The sequence below is a fragment of the Trematomus bernacchii genome, unplaced genomic scaffold (assembly GCF_902827165.1).
Source record: "Trematomus bernacchii unplaced genomic scaffold, fTreBer1.1, whole genome shotgun sequence".
NCBI classification, from domain to species: Eukaryota; Metazoa; Chordata; class Actinopteri; order Perciformes; family Nototheniidae; genus Trematomus; species Trematomus bernacchii.
Window position 1 is genome coordinate 4822067 of NW_022987641.1, and position 21262 is coordinate 4843328.

At 41.5% G+C, this 21262-nt stretch overlaps 1 protein-coding gene and 1 long non-coding RNA gene across 6 annotated transcripts in view; one reads left to right on the top strand and one right to left on the bottom strand.

The window, feature by feature from the left end:
- The window catches only part of magi2a (membrane associated guanylate kinase, WW and PDZ domain containing 2a), a 201089-nt gene extending 180581 nt beyond the window's left edge, over positions 1–20508 (bottom strand). For all 5 annotated transcript variants that reach the window (XM_034133627.1, XM_034133625.1, XM_034133624.1 and 2 more), the window contains exon 1: positions 20078–20508. In XM_034133627.1, coding sequence (XP_033989518.1) covers positions 20078–20378 — 301 coding nt within the window. In that variant the 5' untranslated portion in view covers positions 20379–20508. The remainder of the gene's footprint in view (positions 1–20077) is intronic.
- LOC117485034 lies at positions 1801–16804 on the top strand. The gene is made up of 3 exons (XR_004556188.1): positions 1801–2111; positions 6085–6087; positions 16747–16804. It is a non-coding gene; the product is annotated as an uncharacterized LOC117485034 (long non-coding RNA).
- Positions 20509–21262: the final 754 nt, after the last annotated feature.

A 21262-nucleotide genomic window follows, 5' to 3' on the forward strand; every position in this document is an offset into this window, starting at 1 on the left:
ACGAGACAACACTAAATTCTATACTTTCCTAACAGTGTTAGGACATGAATATCAGCTTGCCTTGGGCCAAGCTACTGTGATAATTTGCTGAAAAACCCACGGGGGAAACAGCTTTCTACAACAAGTAGAAATGCCTCCGGGCTGCACACTGGCTGCACTGGAATGTCTTGGACGGAGATGTTTAGGGAACTGTGTATATCTGTTTGACCTCATTAGTACCGCGGGCCAGAGCTGCAGACTGCATGTGCCAAGTCTGTACTCTCCCTGCTACTTAATACACATCACTGGAAGGAAGCTTGTTTGCTAGAATGAATTGAGACGTAGGGGGGGGGGATAGATAGAGAAAGAGTGTTTGTGTTTATTTGCACAAGGATTAACTTACACTGTTGGCTTGTTGATAAGGGCGCCACAGTTGTAAGATGAGAGGATTTGGATGTTGGAGTAGGAGAATAAGGAAGTAAGTACCAAAAAGCACACACTCTACACACAGCATCTGTGAAATACTAATAACAGGTTGTAAAAATGTAAGACTCACTGTTCACTCGCTCAGGCAAAGCATGTAGTGTGCAAATTATTTGGGGTTTTGAATTCCTTTATTTCCTAGAATACAAAATCCCTGAGGCGTGCTCAAATAATCTTCTGTGCACTTGCTGCTTGTGCGTGCAGACGTGCACACATGCAGTGAGTACGCCATATCCCCTCCTCACAGAGCAGTGTGTGACTGCAGAGGTGCACAGTGCCAAATCCACGACTGTAATCTGTGACGACAAGAGGCCAGGACTCGTATTCATCCTCCAGCGCTCATGAGAGGCGGTCAGTGGAGAGCGTTTAGAAATGTCTCAACGCCTTACTGTACAGACTGCTGTCATGTGACCTAACAGAAGAGAGCACTTTCAGTGTGCGTGTCGGGTAAATGCAGGTAGGAGAAACTGAGAAGAGCAAATCGGTTCCGACAATTCAGAGGATGTTGAAGTTCATCTCATATGCATGGATCAGATGCAGCAGATTTACAGTCTATTGGCATTAAAATGTGCCGTCTTTGAAAGTGACACAGAGTAATTAAAGATGCCGATTCATCCGGGGCCAAACATTAACGGCTGTAAAGGACCTGGAACCACATCAAAGGCAGGGCTCTCGGCTAACTTCTTTCACCATCCTCCCGGAACCGTCCCGAAATACAATCTAAGCCGTCCCGAAATTAATGTGGACCGTCCCGAATTTAAAATATTAGTTTTTCTACATTATCATTAGTTAAAATCATTCAAAGTGACCTTTAACATAAATAAAACATCATACAAATCATTAGATGATAATTCATCAACCTTTTTAATTGAGTAAATCAGTCAAACACATAAACAAAGGCCAAATATATTTAAAAAAAACACACAAGCGAGAAAGTTACTCTAATATTGAATCCAATCAAGTTCTATCCAATTATCAAAAACATCCAACACTCTGTCCTGAAGACAGAAGACAGAACCCAGAGTAACCACTAACCAGGATGACAGTCTGTAACACAGTCAGGAGACCTTTACAAACTGCCCCGCCCCCTCGCACACAGACGGGGGAGAGAGCTCTCTCGTCTGGATTGGAAAGATCGAAAATAAGATCGAAAATACATCATAGACGCATTTTGTAGACTTATTGCATATTAGAAACGGAGTTGGCGAAACTAAAACTGCGATATAATGTTCATGTAGCAATAATACATGACATATATGTTTTAAATGTCTCCACTACCGATAAAAAGTCAGATAACGTCGGAGCTTAACGCTACCACTGTCTTTAATAATTCCGGCCCGGGGCCCGTTTAATACCGGGGCTCGGTACCCATCCCTACATGGGGAGAGACGCAGCATATTGCTAAGGACTAAATACGATGGAGAGTTCTCATCTCAGCCTTATTACCCATAGGGGATGAAGAGGAGTTAGTAAATAAAGAGGCCGGCGCTCCAGGGTTAGGTTCTGCTGTGCGTTTTCGTGATGTAACGTAAACAATTGCAGAATTCCTCCACGGGATGCCATTGTCATTGTACATCACTCAACGCGAAATACACACACTCAGTACATAGCTAGACCCAATAATTTGCGGGCCAGGAGTTTGCGGGCACGTGTGTGTGTGTGTGTGTGTGTGTGTGTGTGTGTGTTTCGCGGTTTGCTAAATGTTTTGTGCGTGTGTGTTTATGTTGACAAGGAGGTTTAATAACTGTGTGCTACACAAAACGTGCAGTCAGTTTCATTTTCATCGCCGTTCGTACTGTAGTAGAGTTATCAGGGTATTTTTATTTTAACTCTCGTCCCAAATTCGTCCCAAGATTATTTTTTATCCTCCCCGACCCTATTTTTTTCGGCCCCGGGACGACGGGACGTCCTTAAGCTCGAGCCCTGATCAAAGGCCTTCGCTACAATATTGTGTCTAAGCTGAATAGGGAGTTGTTTAACAGTGAAGTGATGCGGAGCTTCAGGCAACTGCAGCAGGGAATTATACTCAATTCAATCACCATCAGTTGGAGCTCAGTAAAACCCAACTGACTGGATCTATTTAATACAGTAGCATTTCCATTCTCCTCTGGACACCCCAGCTGCAGGCTTAGGGCCACTTCACAGTAAACAAGGGTCCTATTTAACCCTGGGACCCAATTACATTTTTGCAGCCCTAGTGTTAAAAACTACAGGCTACAAAATAATATAGAAAACCGTCAAAGGAAAATTGTATTGAGTTGCTTATAAATATATCAGAATTGGAAGATAGTCAGCATTTAAGGATTTGGATCATGTGTTATAAGCATGATTTGAGGATATACATTAAATATTTGCACAGAAGTCATGCAAGTGGAGCAGCTGGTACGATGTGACCGAATCACAGTTAGTTGTCTCTCTATTCAGCACTTTCTATCCATCCCACAAGTACTTTGAACCCATCCTTTCTCGTGCAGTGGAAATCTTTTCTTTTATCCGCACTGCTATGGTGGCTTTAATAGTATTTAGCCGAGAATCCTTTATGAGGCGGTAAAGCTGTGGTTGGCACCGCACGCCCATTGGGGACCATCTCGTCGCCAAGGCTTTTCCTGTAGCATTCGGTCACAGATAAGAGAAAGACACCATGCAACTCCTCTCTGCATGAGGTCTGTGTGTTGCAGGGACCAGATGACGACACCCACAATGCCCACTGGCACAGGAAGAGAGGAGGGAAGAGGCGTGAGAGGAGGTAGGAAGGCAACAAGGGAGGGCAGATGTAGAAAAAGCAAGCGGAGCGATAGAAAGGAAGCTTAGCAATGCAACGCTCATTTGCCACGCCTAATCAGAATAACAATGGGTGATTTCAAGTTAGAATAATAGAGAGCCATCACTCATCATAATGGTTGGAAGCATGGCCTTGCTGGGCTCTGCCAAAGAAACCAGGCGAGAGTCATACAGTAGTCAGTGTGTGGATAGGAGGTCCATTGGTGTGGTCCACAGAGGCTAGTGGACACTTGAACAAGCTTAGAGAAGCCAGTGTTACCATGGAGCGGCATTACACTCCACCACAGCAGTCAGACTTCACTTTTTAAGAAGGTAAACAAAGTAAGGTGTGCGAGACAACACTGTGACGAGACTAGAACCAGACTTGTATTTTACCCTGAAAGAGGCAAGCTAGCCATTCAATTGTAATAAACAAAGGATGGTTTATGTACTGTTGTATGCAGAGTGGGATGTGCACTGCTGAGGTAGCGAAAAGAATACGGGCTGACCCGAGAGACACAACAATCAAGAGCTACTGTGAACAAAAAGCTCACTACATGAAAGGGGTATAATGCTCAGTGCGTGAGCTACCTCAGTGGTTAGCGCACAAAGTCATTATGAATATAAGAGTTAGGATTAATTCTCGACGAGCAACAGGAGAGTTGTGAACAGTGACCTTTCAATGTAGTTCCACTGTAAAGAAAAAAAGAGGCACCAATCCCATATTTATGCCCGAGGAGTAAGCCTCTTCTCAGAGAACAGAAGGAGGATGATTGCGCCTTCAATTTTCTTTTCATTCTCGTCGTTTCATTAAAGTCTGTGTACCCCCACTGCCTTTTCACTGAAAGGGAATTATCAAAAGGGAGAGAAGAATGAGAAGAACAGGGCGAGGGAGCTAGAGAAAGGGATATTAACGAAGGCAGAAAGAAAACAGCGGTGCAGGAGTGAAGTTATGGTGAAACCGAGGCGTTGTTAGTTAGTTGTGGGAGGAAGGCTGGCCGTCCTGCTTCTTTAGGGATGTAGCGCTGGGGCAGGAGAGGCTAGGCGCTCCTTTGACCTTAGTCTAATTACTGCATACCTTGTGGTGAGTAACAGCAATTCTGTAGAGACTCGGGGAAGAGACGAGGACGATGTGATGCCAGACGGCAGCCCGGTGCCTTTTCGAAGCTCCCTGTGGTTCAAAAGCAGCACAGCATGGCTCTGCTGCCTGAGGGCAAGGGAAACTAGTGTGTGTGTTCTACATTTCCTCTCTTCATCACTGGCTGCAAATCTACTCTTCCCAGGCATAAAACGTAGAGATACGAGTTTCTACATTGCAATAGATTTCAGGCCTGAACGCTGATCTAGCCCAAAGCAGGATTCGTTTTCCGTCAACAGTGGAGTTTAAGTTTAGTTTTCTTCTACCAAGACCAAGCGCAGAAAGTCTGACTCAACTGTGCTGGGAGGATAGAGTAAGAGGGCATATTTTGAACAACCCATTTGTATTGGGCGTGAAGCTCGTGAAGCGTTACATCAATGTTTAAAGAAACCAAGCGCAGGGGAGAAAATAGCAGCCAAGGGCCATAGGTTATTTAAAACAGAGCATGGCTACAGCGAAGAGCCAACAGCCCGAAGATTCGTCAGCATTTTCTCCGGCATCAAAGGAGTCAGCGATCAAACACAAAACATCGATTTGATCTCGATACGTTCACTAATTTCATGCATGAATCACAAATGATTTCACATATGCCACTGTTAACGTATTAGCAGCAGCAGCCTACATTATATTATATTTAATGGATCTTTATTAATTATGTTTAATGGTCTATAAATTGCATCTATACAAATGTAATAAGTTGTAAATCACAATCCGCTAGTCTAATGGCGCGTTTCCACTACACGGCCTCGCTCGGCCCCGCTCGGTATGGCTAGGCCTCGTTAGGACTGGCTCACTTTATGGCGCATTTCCATTACAGTTTAGGAACTGGGGTAGTATCTATAGTAACGCAGTGTAGGCGGAGCCGTGACGTCATCTTCAATGAGAACCCCAGAAAAACAACACAGCCGTTAGCTGTTAGCACTCAGAGCTCACAGCTCCTCATATATGTTCAGAAACTAGACAGAAGTTAAACGAGTACAAACCACAGACTGCCTGTGTCATGGCGAATACAGTCGCTGCTTTATTTATGTCTGTAAAGGCCGTTGTTGTGAGTGTGGACGGTCGGAGCATATACTGCGTTAGCTTAGCCAATCTCCATTTAGAAAACACGCATTTTAAAAGGTTTTTCGCCTGCCGTCTGTCTGCAGACTTGTCAAAGCATTAATTCATGGTTTTTACTAACCGGTATCAGTATGTTGTTACTTCGGCATCATTTTGAAACGTGTATTACAATTAAATCACGGTCAAATATGTCCATCTTGTTGTAGTTGTAGCCCCCTTGCCAGCGATGCTCTCTCTAGTTTAGCATACTCAGCCCGACTCAGCCTCGTTGTCTCTGGCCCCAGACCCACGATTTTATGAGGCCAGAAAAACTGTGAATTAGGACCCGCCGGCCGGTACTAGGCCAAGTGGAAACGCAACCAAAGACGGGCCGCTGACGTCACAGCCCTCTTAAACCGTGCTCCGCGCTGTAGTGGAAACGCGCCATTAGTAGTTCTATTCAAATAACTTGTTTTGTCCAAGCTACAGTCTTTATAAAAAAGCAAAGGGGGAAGGATCATTTCAGAAGCTGGAATCACAACAATTTGTTGAACTTCTGCTTGACAAATGAGAGGTGATGGACCAATAATCCCATTGTAGTTCTTTTGTTATTCACATGGACCAAATCAAAGTTAGGGAAATCCAAACATCCACAGTTGCGCTTGAATGCAGCGTAATCTAAGAGGGTTGGTTGGTCCTTTGGGAAGTTGATAAAAGACACCGTGACACACCACACTGTACATTTATACCACAACATTAAGCCATGTAGAAACACAGAGGGGTGATAAAAGTGATTTTGTTCCTATTGTAGTCTCGGTTATGGATGATGATTACAATGAAAAGGTGAATCAGCGACAATAGATGTTATCCCCAGTTCTCCCTCAATTTCCTCCTTTTGTGTACTTGGGGGAAATGGCAGTGACTATTACCTTGGCAATCACAGTACATTAATCCTTCACATTGTCATCCTTGACGCCACAGCGACCTGAAACACTTGTTGTAGTCGTAAATGTGTCATTTCAGTCGAGATGCGAACGTCAAGAGCGCATAGCAAATGGCTGAAGATTGAGATTTAGAATAAAGGCTGTGACAGTGTGACACATTTAAAGGATTAGTAGTCCAACTGCTTGCCAAAAAAGATGAGCTCACTGAGTGTGTGCCAAGTTTCAAGGCACTATAAGCAGTCTGTTTCCTAACTCAGGTGGATCTTTCACATACTTCAGGGAAACTGATGTGAAAACAGTCAAGCTAGATCACAACTCGATAACTAGCAGGGAAAATATCTAGCAACCAAAATTTCAATTAATTTGACAATATTAAAATTGTAATTTATAAGACAAGATAATAAATGATGTGGCTTTGATTAAAAGTCCTCCATTCATTTGAATTCAACAATCACTATTACACTTAATTATAATGCAGAGTGCAATCAATCATTTCATAGTTTAGTTTTCTATACCATATGTTTTCCCAATATTCAGTTCCAGATCAAGATCAAATCTAGAAATCATATGGAGAAGTAACATTTGTTGTGTTCTCTAAAAAGCGTAGTTTAGCCTAGTATGTTCCTCGATTTATTTCTTTGAGAATCAGTCAGTTTGCAAATTCAGTGTTACACAAAACCAGTGTGTTGCAACGATGACAGAGACAAGGCGACGTCAAAGTGACCACTTCATCTCACTTCACTTTGTTTTGCTTTGGAGGGAAAAACAATGGACTTTAAACATTATTTTTCATCACATAAATCAATGTGTCGTCTGTAAAACAAAACATCTTCTGCAACCTGTGTCGTTTTAAAGGAAACTAAAGTCAGTGAAGTGAAATCTAACAGGATTTGAAATTGTTGGTAAAGGAAGCAAAAGTAAATGCCAAAAGATGTTTCCTTCATTCGGTGGAGGAAGTTAGAGAACAGCAAACAGCACTGCTATGGTTGCTTTTCACATTATTGTGGTTTAAATTTGATTGACAGAGTGCCACCCCTTCTCCTCTCACTGTCTGTAACCCCTCCTTCCTTCCTGTGCCTTCTCTGCATCTATTGAGCATCGGATGTGTGTCTCTCTCTGTCTCATGTCTTTCAGAAGGTCCCTTGCTCTCTGGCTGGCAATTAGGAAGGCATGAATAATGTCTGCGAGTGCAAGGACAGACAAGCCGAGCTGCGCAGTCAGTCTCTTCATCTCCCGGACCTATTTAAATGTGCCACTCTCAGCTCCCAGCGGAGAACGGGATGAATTGAGCGTGTGAATGGAATGGAGGGAGACAGAGAAAAGAGGGGGGAGAAAAAGCGATAGCGAGAGACGGTGCTGCATATGTAAAAAGCTCCCAGGAGTGACGGTGTGAGCTGGCTTTAAGCAGATGGAGGTGACCTCGCTGCAGGCAAAACTAAAAAGGTGGAGGGCGGTTGCTCAAATGAAGCTAAAGGCTAGTAAAGGACTTGACAGGAATCCCCAAAAGTCAAAAGTATCCAAAGATGAAAGTTGCCTCAAGGACATGCGAGTCCTCAGTGTTTAGACTTGTGATGCATGGACTGTTTTAACAGAGACAGTGGCGGGTTTTATTGAATACACATGCTAATAATGTGTCTCATCGTTTCTTGGAGGATCTATACTGCCTGGCGGTAAATCAATGTCTTGTTTACAGTCTTATTGCAGAGTCTTTATCTTGTCACAAACTGCTGCCCTGTCACTTCTGGACCCAAATGCTTTCTTGTAACACTGCAGTCAGATCAATACTTCAGGCTGAGAGTGTGTTTTGTGTCGTTTGGTTTCTGTGTGATATGCCACCCAATTCTCATATGATGGCTACGCTGTTATTTATTTATTGCATGGCAGGTCAAGAATGGAAAAATAGTTGCATGCAGGATCTATTTCTTTGTGAAAAATAGCGAGTTACAGTTACTTCCCAAACTCCCATCATCATAATGTTGCCATGTAATAAGCCGAGACCGTGCACTGAGGTGGTTAAGCAACAAAAAACACCTTAAAGCACATGTTGTCTTTTTTTTTTAATTCTGTTTGTGTACATATTTAACAAAAGCCAAACAAGATGTTAATAAAAGTTACCATATATTAAAATATTTTGTTTTTACTTAAAATACATTTAGCTTTTTTTGGACTGGCACATACATTTCTTAATAATAATAATAATATAAAAAACACAATAGATTTGTTCAACACAAAAAACAAAAGGATACAGCAATACAATAATATTGCTTCTTCATTGTTAAAATATTATACTACATGATCATCACATATCTTATTTTCATAGAAATCAGCGGAGAAGACTTAACCAAACTGACGTTTTTAATATCCATGCTATTGTGATTCCATATTGTAAAAAAGGTAACGAATATTTTCTTTCCGTTTCCAGGGCAACAAAAGGAAGCATTGTGTTTTGTCAATCTATTGTCATTCATTATCCACCATTTGTAGAAGAGATTAGCCTTAACAACAACAAAAAAGTCCATCTTGGTCCAAACCTATTCCACAGAGAAACACACACACTGAGATGGACAAAAATCCAAATACTTCTCTAACACACACACACACACACACACACTCATCCATGTCGATTAAGAAGACAAAGCTTTTTGATCCTCGCCAAGAGACGGGCAGAGGAGGACAGACCAACCACAGCAGCCCTCAGAAAAGCTTTAATCGCTCGGTATTGATTGTTCCCATTTTTGGTGAATCAGCAACAACTAGTGTGGGCTGAGGAGTTTTCTTAATATTCCTTCTCTCTGAGAGCAGGTCAGCCAATTTCACCCTCCCCAAAATATCCCATTTAGATCTCATTTATATTCCTACCAGTGGCAGGGGTGCAAGAACATTCATTTTTCCCCACATGAAATATGAAATCTTACAATATCTCCCTTCTTATCTACGGGGGAGCGACTATGAGAATGCAATCAATATCTCTTTAGTGATTCATCACGGCTTCTCCACCCTGATGTTTACTCTGGCTTCATCATCTGCCTACAGGGTAGGAGGGCCTGCATTTATTCCTTTTTGTGACTTGGTTTGGATAAAAAACAAAAAAAGATATCCAAAAGGAGGCTGAAAACAAGACTGCTCTACTTGCAAGAAAAATAGTACTTGCCTAGAGATGACAACATTGATTTGTCGGGTCAAAAGAGTGTAATTGAGGCTTGACGTTTTGCAACAAATGAGTGTTCCTGTAAGATAAATGACACATCCCTAGTGTAGCTCCGAGCAAAGCCGTTTACTTATACAGTTTGCTGGAGATAAATCATTCAATATCAAGTGTTCAAAATACATTAAAGACACACTTACAGCTGAGGTGTCAATGTCAGTGTCAAAAACATCAAGCTAGTAAACAGATGAGTGTTAAAGTGGCGCTGTCTTTTATTCATTCTAATTAACAACCTCACACTGCAGAAGCTTCATTGTAATTCATGTTTGCCAAAGTCATCCATCAATCATCAAGCTATACGCACGTAAACACAAACCTTCCTGCTTATATTCTAACTGGGGACAACATTGGAGTGTTGTGCAGTCAGATTGTAGATGTGTTTGATATGAGGGTACTCGACATCCTTGTAAACATGAATGAGGAGTTTACCCTGCCTTTATTTGGCGCATGGAGAACGCCAGACTCATCACAGTTCAAGTTATTGTGAGGGAAATATGTACGGCCATCTGGAGGGATTTTCACACAATGAAAAGAAAAGAAAAACATTTTGAGCATTCGTTTTAAGTGTTGTTTCACTTTGTATGGGATTTCCAAATAAAATACGAAACTAATCAAATGTGAGAAGTAGGCTACGGTATGCTTATTTCAACCATTTCTTAAAGGGCCCATGTCATGGCCATTTTTACTGATCATAATTCCATTGTTGAGGTATACTAAAATAGATTTATATTGTGCAATTTTCCAAACTCACATGAGTGCTCTGATTGGTCGAGACGTTGCGAGGCTCGTTGCTGCGATCTGCTGCGAGGAGCAGACAGGCTTCCGGGTCGGCGATACAGCGAAGAACAAGCGAAACTCATCCTGAGCACACACAAACACTCACAGCCGAAGTAAAAACAATAAGTGTGGCTTGATATTGAGTAAGAAAAAGGTTTATAACGCTGTGAGAATGGGTCTGCGGAGAGCATTTCTCGACTTGCTATAAAAGCAGCTGGCAGCTTTTTACTTCTCCCACAAGCAGCAGCAACATGAATGAAGCCCTGCACATCCCCTCAGATAAACCTGAGTAGGTGCATGATTACAGACACAAGGGAGGATTGGGAACCGACACTAAAACAGATACTGCGTGCACACACTGTCTCTCACTCATGTATAATTCATTGTAATAAAAAGGTAAAAGGCTCTTTTCTATTCTCAGTCTTTTTATGTTCTGGACACAGTTATTTATAGGGCTTAGATAAAGGTGAAGTCATCAAATATGTATTATAACCTCTTCCACAGCATTGAAGGGAAAGCATTATTTCTAGATAACTTGATACACTCAGTTAATGCCAATGCAACGGACTATAACACAAGTGTAGTCTGACTTTTACTCGGACATATCAAACGTTAGCAGCTTTTATCAAATATACTACAAGTTATGGCACTCTTTAATGGATTATTTTAACTAAATCCCCCGTGCCAGCCCTTCAATTTTATTTGGTTGAATTAGTATTATTAATAAGTATTTATTTAGTTATTTTTCTATTTAATTGTTTGTATCTAAACATCTGCATTTTCATGTGCTTTGTTCTCCGTTTAGTATAATTGCAAATCAATAAAAACATTTGAAATAAGATAAAAGTTTGCAGCTTTTCTATTCTCAGTCCTTGGAATACTTCCACTTGCCACAGCAGATGGTTGATGTTGACAAGGACAGACGGTTATATGTGTGCGTGTGCGTGTGCGTGTGTGTGCGTGTGTGTGTCCTTATCATTACCTGTCTCCAGAGGTGAGCCTGGCAGTCAGACAGTGTAACAGAGGCAACGACAACAGGATACCTCCACCAAACCTCTGTCAAGCATGATAGGACAGCATGTGGTAAGTGCTGCCGAGGCCCCGGAGACATGCTGACACACTCGCTCACTCACAAACACACACAGGCTCTTTACGTGCATGTTGGAGTCTGTTTGTGTATCACACTCTCTGTGTTACACTAGCTGGTGCAACTTAACACTCTCAATGGGAGCCTGACAACAAGACAGATGAGTCTGACTGCACTGAGGATCATTAGCGGACTTCCCACGCCACAGTGTGTGTCTGACTCAACACAACTTCTCTGGGATTGCCCCGTCCCATCTCTCAAACCCCCAACAGACCGGTGACCAGTCCAGACTCATCATCACTCACATCAGTCATCCCATTACCCGGCACACGCGCCATTGGCTTGATAGTATCATAACATACTGGTTTTCCCTTGAGCTGTGCCGGACAAACAGTTGTTCTAAGAGTTGTTTCTTTGTGGCATGGGTTTTTATGGTGAGTCTGCACAATCATTTTATCTGTGAACAAAAATGCTGACCTCAGACTATCTGATGGCAGACAAAGGACTTTATCTTTCATATTTGGAGCTTCTGAAACTTCATTACACAAGGGCCGGGTTCATGTGGAGTAGTACCTGGTTAACTAAAGAAAAGAAAGTTCAGCTGAAACAGGGCCACAGCAAAAAGGAATATCTCCTATACAAAACATTACTGGCTTCACCTTATTTGCCAAAATCAAATGATGGTGTGAGTCACTGCACAGAAATCATTTGATGGCAAATACACAAGTGAGACAGGTGTTGGATAAAAACAATCTGAGGGATATGAGCAAAATGGAGAGGTGGAATCACAGCTCCTTTATTAGATTTAGAAAGATAATGAAAGAAGATAGGTAGATTTAAAGATGAAGGCAAACACTTGAGGAAGACAAGCCTTAGTTAAAGTCTGTCTATACTCTGTAAGGGAGCTCTAATGACAGGATGGGACATTTTAGACGTTTTTTGCAAGCAGCTCATGAAAATGCATTTAAAGACACACACGCTATCTGATAGCAAGGTTAAGGCAGTGAAAATATTCTAAAATGTCCAACTTTAAACGCTGGAATTGACATTTTGGTTGCACCTTACCTCAGTACTTCTGTCTGTTTTTCTAAACTGGGGGCAGTTTGGCTGGTAGGTAGGTAATACGCTGGCTATGAAGTACCTCAAACTACTCACTTAATCATCCAAACTATCCATTAAATCTTAATCTGGACCAAAGAGGAGGACCGACAGACCAAGAGCCATCCTTAAAGCTCAAAACAACCTTTTAAAACTACAAAGGTGCTGCCATTCTAGCTCCATGCACTCGGGGAAAGTCATTACTGCAGCCTAACAGCTCTAACGCCAAGTGTTTCCCCGGCGAGCGCACTGATTGCCTTTGGCTGACCTGGAACTGTCTGCCCTCACCTGTGCCCAACAGCTGTTAGCAGGCTCAACCATCATACAGTCCTAACTGGAGTTCAGCTACTGAGAGCTTCTCACTGGAGAGGCAGTGAAAGATGCAGTGACAGCCTCCATAGCTGGCTGCATTAATCCTCAACTGGCGCTTAGAAATTAAGCTGAACTGGGGCATTTCAGTGTGTGTGAAAGAGAAGAGAGATAGAGAGAATGGAGAAGTGTATATGACATAAAGCTAATTAGAAATATTTATGAATTAGAGAGAAGGCTGCCGTTTCAGTGTTTACTCTTCAGGCAGATTATCCAAGGTTAGACTATGCAGAGAGAGAATGGATTTGCAACAATTGTAATACACTTGCTTTCTACCATTTTGCAGGCAGCTGTGATGCAATTGGCATGATACACATATTGCCCGCATGCTTTGTGTGTACCTGGAGGATTAAAACATATCCACTAAGCAGCAGATAAGGGTTCAATCATCCCTTCTTCTTGAGTTGCATATTTGTCAGGAACAAACATAATGGCAGCACGCAACAGGGTTACTATAGGGCAGGGTCTGCAATTTCTCAATTATGATCACGTTTTTTTTCCAACAGTCCCATAATTGAGTTCAAATGGTATCTTGTGAACAGCTGTAAAGAGAGAATTATGACCTGGTCAACAAAAAACAGTAGTCAAACAGTAAAGGTGTGTGTTGAAGTACATGGGATTTATTGTTTTATTTGAGTGTGTTTTTATCATGCTATCGAGTTAGGTATCCACATTCTTTGAATTGCACTGGTATTCTTGTCTACTACTACATTTCTGGTCCTGTGACATCACTAGGGGCCGCTACAATAGTAATAACATTACGATCGAGCCAGAAACAGCAATGCTATGAACCATTGCAGCATACTAGGAATCCACGGATTTTACTTTTCTTTAGAGATGTCCCGATCCGATCACGTGATCGGGGATCGGAGCCGATCACGTGATTTTCAAAAGATCGGAATCGGGAGAAAAAAATCGGGGATCGAAATTTTTTTTTTTTTTTTTTTTATAAAATATTTTTCTTATTTTATTTAATGTTACAAAACAAAAATGACCATGTTCACGTCTTAAAGTCATCCCGAGGCCTTAGTTTTGGTTTAAAATTACACAACATCATGTATGTGTTGCTTCTTTTGGGCTTGTTTTCATAGACCTGGTTGCTTATTTCTCTCAAATCTGGCAACAGAGTGGGCGCAGTGTCTAATAGTAGCAGTAAGCTAACGAGAGGCTACGTTCAGCTGGTGACTCGGGACAGAGAAAATGTCAGGAGTTTGGAAGTATTATAAAATTGAAAGCGAAGGCAGTGTAACAGCCAGATGCAATGTTTGCAAGGCGGAGGTTCCGTGTGGTGGAAAGAACAGAGCTACGTTCAACACGACCAATCTAATACGCCACCTGAGAAACAAACACCAACAACAACACAACGAGTACACAGCGGCCATTCAGGTAACGGCACTGAAACAACCAACACTTTCAGAGACTTTTAAAAGGAAAGAGAAACTGCCCCAGAACAGTGAAAAGGCCAAAAAAATAACAGCCAAGATAGCTGAATTCATCGCGTTGGATGACCAGCCGTTATCTGTGGTGGAGAACGTGGGGGTTTAAGGGACAACTTGAATGCTTTTCTCCTTTTTTTTCCTCTTAATGCATTGCATAAAGATCGGATCGGGAAAAATCGGTATCGGCAGATTGTCAAAATCAAATGATCGGAATCGGATCGGGAGCAAAAAAAGGTGATCGGGACATCCCTACTTTTCTTTTACCCGAACACATTCCAACACATTAGTGTATCTACAATTACCAAATACCCAACTTTATCGCAACTGGATCAACAACAAGGTCAATAATGGCCCAAATTCATTGGATAGAATTGGTTACAAAAAATGTCATCATGCACTCACATATTTTAAGTATAAAAAGGTGTATCAGTAAATTCTGACATTGACCTTATCTGGCATCAAATCTACAGGGGCCACTTTAGCCACAGACCCCACCTTACATTCCCCCTAATGTCTAGCTATAATGACAATTCTCTGTGTCTCTGAGAATGTAATTGTACCCCATGTTCCCTTATATACCCATCAGTGTTTTGTGCAGATCCTAATTACATCCTGCAGGGCAGAGATGGCTGCTGGTGGCAATCTAATCTAATCCTCACCCCGGAGACTAATAAAGGACTTAATATTGTGTGTGTGTGTGCATGTGTGAGAGTGTAAAATGGGCTAGAGCCCTAGGATTTCAGACGTCGTGAAAAGTTAGAGGAAAAGGATGTAGTAAGCGGTTACATTCGTTCAAATGATTCATGATCACTATAACAGAAAGAAAGTGGATCATGAACTGGCTTTTTTTTTAAATTACAGACAAGATCGTAATGAGAGTTGGCAATTCAGGCATGATATTCCAAGAGAAAGGGACGCAGCTTTTACATTTGGGACATTCATGAAGCAGCGGACCAATTCAGAAGAGAATAACTAGATGTATTATTCAAAAAGACCACTAAAGGACATGCCAAGCAGCTATTCACTGAGAGCAAAGCCCTGATGAAAGAAAAGTGATTCAAATTTAAAAGAGTACTCAGCTATTATTATTGCTGGATAGTAATCATCCTTAAATAATATGTGTCTTTGGAAATGGGACAACTGTTTAACCACTACTGGATGATAAACATGTTCTGCTTAATCACATATGCGCTCCACTAGCTCTAAGAATAACCAGTATTTATCTAGATCTACGTGATTGGGCGAGTGTCTGGAAAACTAATTGGGAAAGCAACATTAAGCACAAGCACAGTAGAGACAAAGCTCCACTGAAAAAACTATTAGTTAAAGAAATGTTGTCAGTGTGCTGTGAGTAAACTCTTTCTGTAGCTCCTTTCTGTAGTTGCCTTAGTTTACTTTTAGTTACTTATTGTCTTTTAGAGGCTGTAGCAAGCTCAATGTTAAGTAAGAGTGAAGAGACTTTATCAAGAACACTGAATGAAAAGGGATTCTATAGATAGAGTACACAGAAGTCTCTCCTTTACAGACAGGCTTACTCAATTCAAAACCACAGTTTCTTGCAAGTGTATGAATAAGAAGATAAATGAATACAAAGCTTAAAAGCCCTGAGCCTGTTTTTCAGGTCTCAGGCTCGATAATGACACGTCACATCTTCTAGGGGGGTCTGGGGGCATGCTCCCCCGGGAAGATTTTTTTTTAAATGTTGAAGTTGAAAGCATCAACCTGGTGCACTTTGAGAGCAAAATGAAGAGATCTATGGATACATCTCTCAACACCCATATGAAACAGACCAGTAAGCAGATTTTTTCTTTTTCTTTATGGATATCTTACAAATCACTCCCCTTTTAAACTGGGCTTACAACTAAAGACACAGCCACGCAAAAACTGCGGCATGTGTACGGCTCCTTATGGGTACTGCAATATTTGAAGTGCTGGAGTGGCGTTCCGGTGCTCTCCGTCAGCACTACACCACGTGATGACACGTTACGCTCGTGTTGTGTTCAAGGAACCTGGCCAGGAAAAACAGGCACTCGCTTGTTTAATTATTTTGCGGTCTAGATTTCTTAAAACATTTTTGAAGTGAGAAGTTGTCCGTCAGTCCGTGAGTCCGTAAATGTTATGATGGATTATCAGTAGGGCTGTCAGTCGATTAAAATATTTAATCGTGATTAATCGCATGATTGTCCATAGTTAATTGCGATTAATCGCACATTTTTTATCTGTTCTAAATGTACCTTAGAGGGATATTTTTCAAGTTTTTAATACTCTTATCAACATATGAGTGGACAAATATGCTTTATATGTTTGTTTGTTTATTATCATTTGAACAATGACAAATATACTCATGAATATTAAACACAACAACCTCTGAACATTACAAATATTCGCCTCAATTCAACCTGGAACCTCTCTCATACAATACAAAGTGTGTGTGTGTGTGTGTGTGTGTGTGTGTGTGTGTGTGTGTGTGTGTGTGTGTGTGTGTGTGTGTGTGTGTGTGTGTGTGTGTGTGTGTGTGTGTGTGGAGACACTGATGTATCGTTGGAGCTATGTGCAGCTCAAGGCATATATGCTCGAACGGGAGCTGCCTGGAGGACGCCGCAATCATGTTGCGCGTACTATCCGTGCTGAGTGTGCTGACTTTTCGTACAATGTCCCACTGTCTGGCTACCTGCATAAAGTCAAGTGCTCGGCGCAGTTGTCGGCAAAATGTCATTGAAACAGCTCCTTATATCCGTTAGCGCAGCTAGCTAGCACCAGATGCTAACAACAACAACAACACGTAAGGTGTGCCTCGCTCGCGCCACTATACACACACCCTCCCGGTCCTCCCGATGGCCAGTCCGGGCCTGCCAGTGAGCGTGGAAGTGTGGTCTGCCACAAGCGGGCGGCAGGAGCGGGGCTGTCAGCATCAGCTTGTAGATGGTATTTTAAACTCGATGCGCTCTGAAACTACGGGGCGGCCGAGGACAAAAAATACACATGCGTTAATCGCGTTCAAAATATTAGTGGCGTTAATTTTTTGTTGCGTTAACGCGTTATTAACGCGTTAACTTGACAGCCCTAATTATCAGTAATCATTTCAAAGTGACACAGAGACATTGGATTAACCTTCAGCAGCGTTTATATGCGTTTTAATACTTTTGAACACAACTTTTGATCAGAAAACAGCAAAGGTAAGACGTATTTGCAGTTTTGGCCCCGTAAAGTGAAGTTGTGTGTTGTCTTTCCTGGCTTCGCTGCCGTGAGTTCTGGTCGCAGAGTGATGATACTTATACCATTGGAATCTGTGGAATCTCAGCTTTCATATGATATCTAGTTTGTGCAGATTGCATGACGTATAACATATTGCTACCGTGAGTTATGTGCTAAGTGCGTTAGCACTCTTTCGCTTAGTGCTAATTCAGAGGCTTGGTGTTAAGTTGTGTTTTTTTTAGGTAAAAATGGTTCATATTGTCTTTCTTCCCGTTAAGTGGGTATGACACATTAATAGGTTGTTAAATGTTAAGAAGCGCTGAGACACAGTTTTGTGAATATTGTTGTGTTTTGCCCCCGCCGGCGGGGGCATGGGGTTAACAGGTTAAGAGAGACAATAAGACTTGAATATGGATAACGCTTTTTCCAAAGCGACATACAATACAATCAACCATGAAGATACAAACGCAGGAATCCTGCAGGTAGATTAGCTTTCAATAGGCCACATTTGTATTATTATTATTGGCCAAGGTGTAGTAAAAACAGCTGGCAGTGTTATGTGCTCCTACATCTACAGTATCTGCTATTTAACATTATAAAGCATTTCAAGCACTCTGTCGCTCTCTAGAGAGCATGCAGATCAATAAGAGTAGGCTTTAAACAAATGTTTTTAATTGCTGGATAAAGCAGCAGGCAGACATGTGTATCAAGTGTCAGGCCTTAGTTATTGTGATATAACTGTACTGTGCTCTTTGTCTAGTCTCTCCACAAAAAGGAATGTACTGGAACAGTTTATAGGAGTTAATGTGCCTCTGCTTGGAAGTGAAACATATCTGTTATTGAACACTTTGCTGTGAGGACACAGCGAGGGTGTTTTTCCCCCATAATATTTACTTGTAGGCATGTTTACAAATGGGCATAATCCCATATAAAAACAACTTGACACCGCCAACAACCTATCGGGCAAACACGAGCAGAGCAGCGGGAGAATATCAATCACTTCAGCAATCACTGGAGGATATAAATATTTCATGGAAAAAGTAACACATTAGTTTGATATAGGCTTGGCTGCCTTTTGAATAAATCCCTAGTGTGACACTCAACACACACCCACATCCGCAGACATACAAACACACAGGCTAAGACTTTGATCGAAAGCCTCTTACGGGGTTTTGCTGATTTTTTCACCCTAAAATGAGCCCACAGATCCTCCTCTCTGCTCACAATGCAAGATACCCAGTGTCATTAGCTGCATAAATCAAAAACACACGGCCAGGCGAGTGTGTCCACGACATAAGACCTTCACAACTAGTGGACAACGTTGACAGGCGTTAGATGGAGTTGGTGCATGTTAGGCCAATTTACATTTGAGTTCTGGCTGCTTGTATTGCAATTCAAAAATGTCTCAAACAATTATGGAGTGTTGGACAGGACAATCTTGTCTTCCTGTGCCGAAAGTAAAACCACAACACTCGCTTCAGAAATCTTCTGCAAAAGATGTGAAAGCTGTGGCATTCAATATCTGTGACCTCATCACACCGGTATTCTTAAGATCTCATGACATCACTAAACTGTTGAAATAGGGACTTGGAAATTTGCTATACAATATCCCTTCCAAATCCAATCAAGTCCACTTAATGTAGCACTAATTGGATAATAAATATTGCATACTTAATGTGTACTTATCAACAAAAGCATATGTGTGATAAAAAAGTTGGAAATGTAGAAGAAGCATTTTTTTCTTGTAACTTCTTTTGAGTGATAAACAGTCTCAGCCCAATGAACACATTCAAAGTTTACTATCAAAGACGATCAGCAAATGCTCACATCAAAGATATTAGAGAATGATTTGCATGGTTGCTTTAAAAGATTACAGTATTGATTCATAACAACGTTTTTAAATACACACTGATCAATAGCAATCGATCTCAAATATTTGTCAGGGATACTTTATATAGATTTTTGACATGTTTGCTTTTAATATTGTGATTCTTTCAGAGGCTGATGAAGAATAATCCAATATAGTATAATCCAATATCTAATCCATTGTTTGTGCCATTGGTATTATACCTGGCTTCTTGATATTCAGTAATCTTGACCTACGGTGGCTGCATGACATTTAGAAATATTACAGTACAGCATCAATATGGCATTATAAGTTTGTTGTTGTTGTTATGTACAACATTAAACTACACTTTTGCACTTGAATTTAGTGCAAAACGTGAGTGTGTATTTTCTGACGGCCCTAAATGTAACACACCCCCTTACAAGCTACAGTACGCCACCCTGCAAACACAACCAAAACACGTCTAAAACACATTTTTACAACAACTAATGTGAATAAAATGTGTACATAAGACTTGAAACAACAATAAAACACTGCAAAAAGTTCAATTTCGTGACAATGTTTGCTAATAGCATCGAGAGGCTATCAGTTTCAGAAGACAAAAGCACTGCTGTCAAAACACCAGCGTGTCAAAAAGCTAACGGTTTCCAAAAATGTCCGAACAAGAAAACTACGAAATGCGGGAAAAGTTGTCGTGAGAGCTTGAAAACACTTACCTTGTTTGACACACTTGAGTCGGACGGGGTCTTTGCTGTGTTTGACCACAGCATGGACGTCCCTGGTGGTGAGTCCAGCCACCGGGGTATCATTGACTTCCAGGAGGAGTTCATCCGTCCACAGTTTGCCGCTGTGGCACACCGCTGTGCCCGGGAGAAGCTCGCCGATAACCGGGAACTGTCCATTCTCTGCGCCGCCCTTCAACTCCAGCCCCAGCTCCCCCTCCTCATTCCTGCAAAGGACACTCTCATGGACTTTGTTAGTCCAGTGGTTCTTCCTCTTCTTCAGGGTCTTGGACATGGCTCAAACAAGGGAAAATCACATGAGTGCGGTCGTGGAAGAAGTTTTTCCGTTCTTTGTCCCCCAGTGTCAGCGCCACACTGTAATGTGTCCAGTTTCAGCAGTAAACGCCACTTGTATCCATGTCAGCGCGCAGCAGCTGGATCATCAGTCCGCCTTTGCATTAACTGGGAGCTGCTCAACTTGTGATGCCTTCAAGCGATATCTCAAAGATCGGTATTGACAGGTTCGCTGTTCAAAAGCGACCTAGTGAAGGAGTAAAACAGAAATTAGGAGAATGAATGCGATAGGCCTACATTGAGTTTAATTATTAATCTGACTGGTTAGTGAACAAATCTGAAAGCCAATTAACAACTAACAATGGTTAAATAATTCATGTTTATGTTGTTGATCAAAAAATATATAGGCTAATTGACCTACACACTTTTTGGCCCAATTATATGTTAATAATTTATCAACAAATTTGTGTTTTTTTTAATGAAAATAACTTTGTTGAAAAACACACTAACTCAACTATATGTGAGGAATTACTTCTACAAGTTTGTTTTTGTAGTTCTACCACTTTAAAAAGATTTTTTTTTAAACAACCAGGACATTCTTACATTATTGTTTACAACTTTCAATGCAACAAACCTCGTTACTTTTTAGAAATGAACTAACACAGAACAATCGTAAAGTGCCAAATGTTTTCAAAATTCATCAAGGAGTTGTGTTTACAACTTCTAAACTTTTAGTCTACAAGTTTACGAGGAACACCTGAAGGCAGCATCCAGCTCCAACAAACCCAACTGACCCGGATGTGAAGGCTGCAGGAGGAGGAGAGAGGCAAGGCTTTTCCCAAATCCAGCTTTCCATGGAAAAAAGGAAAAGAGAGAGAAGCTGAG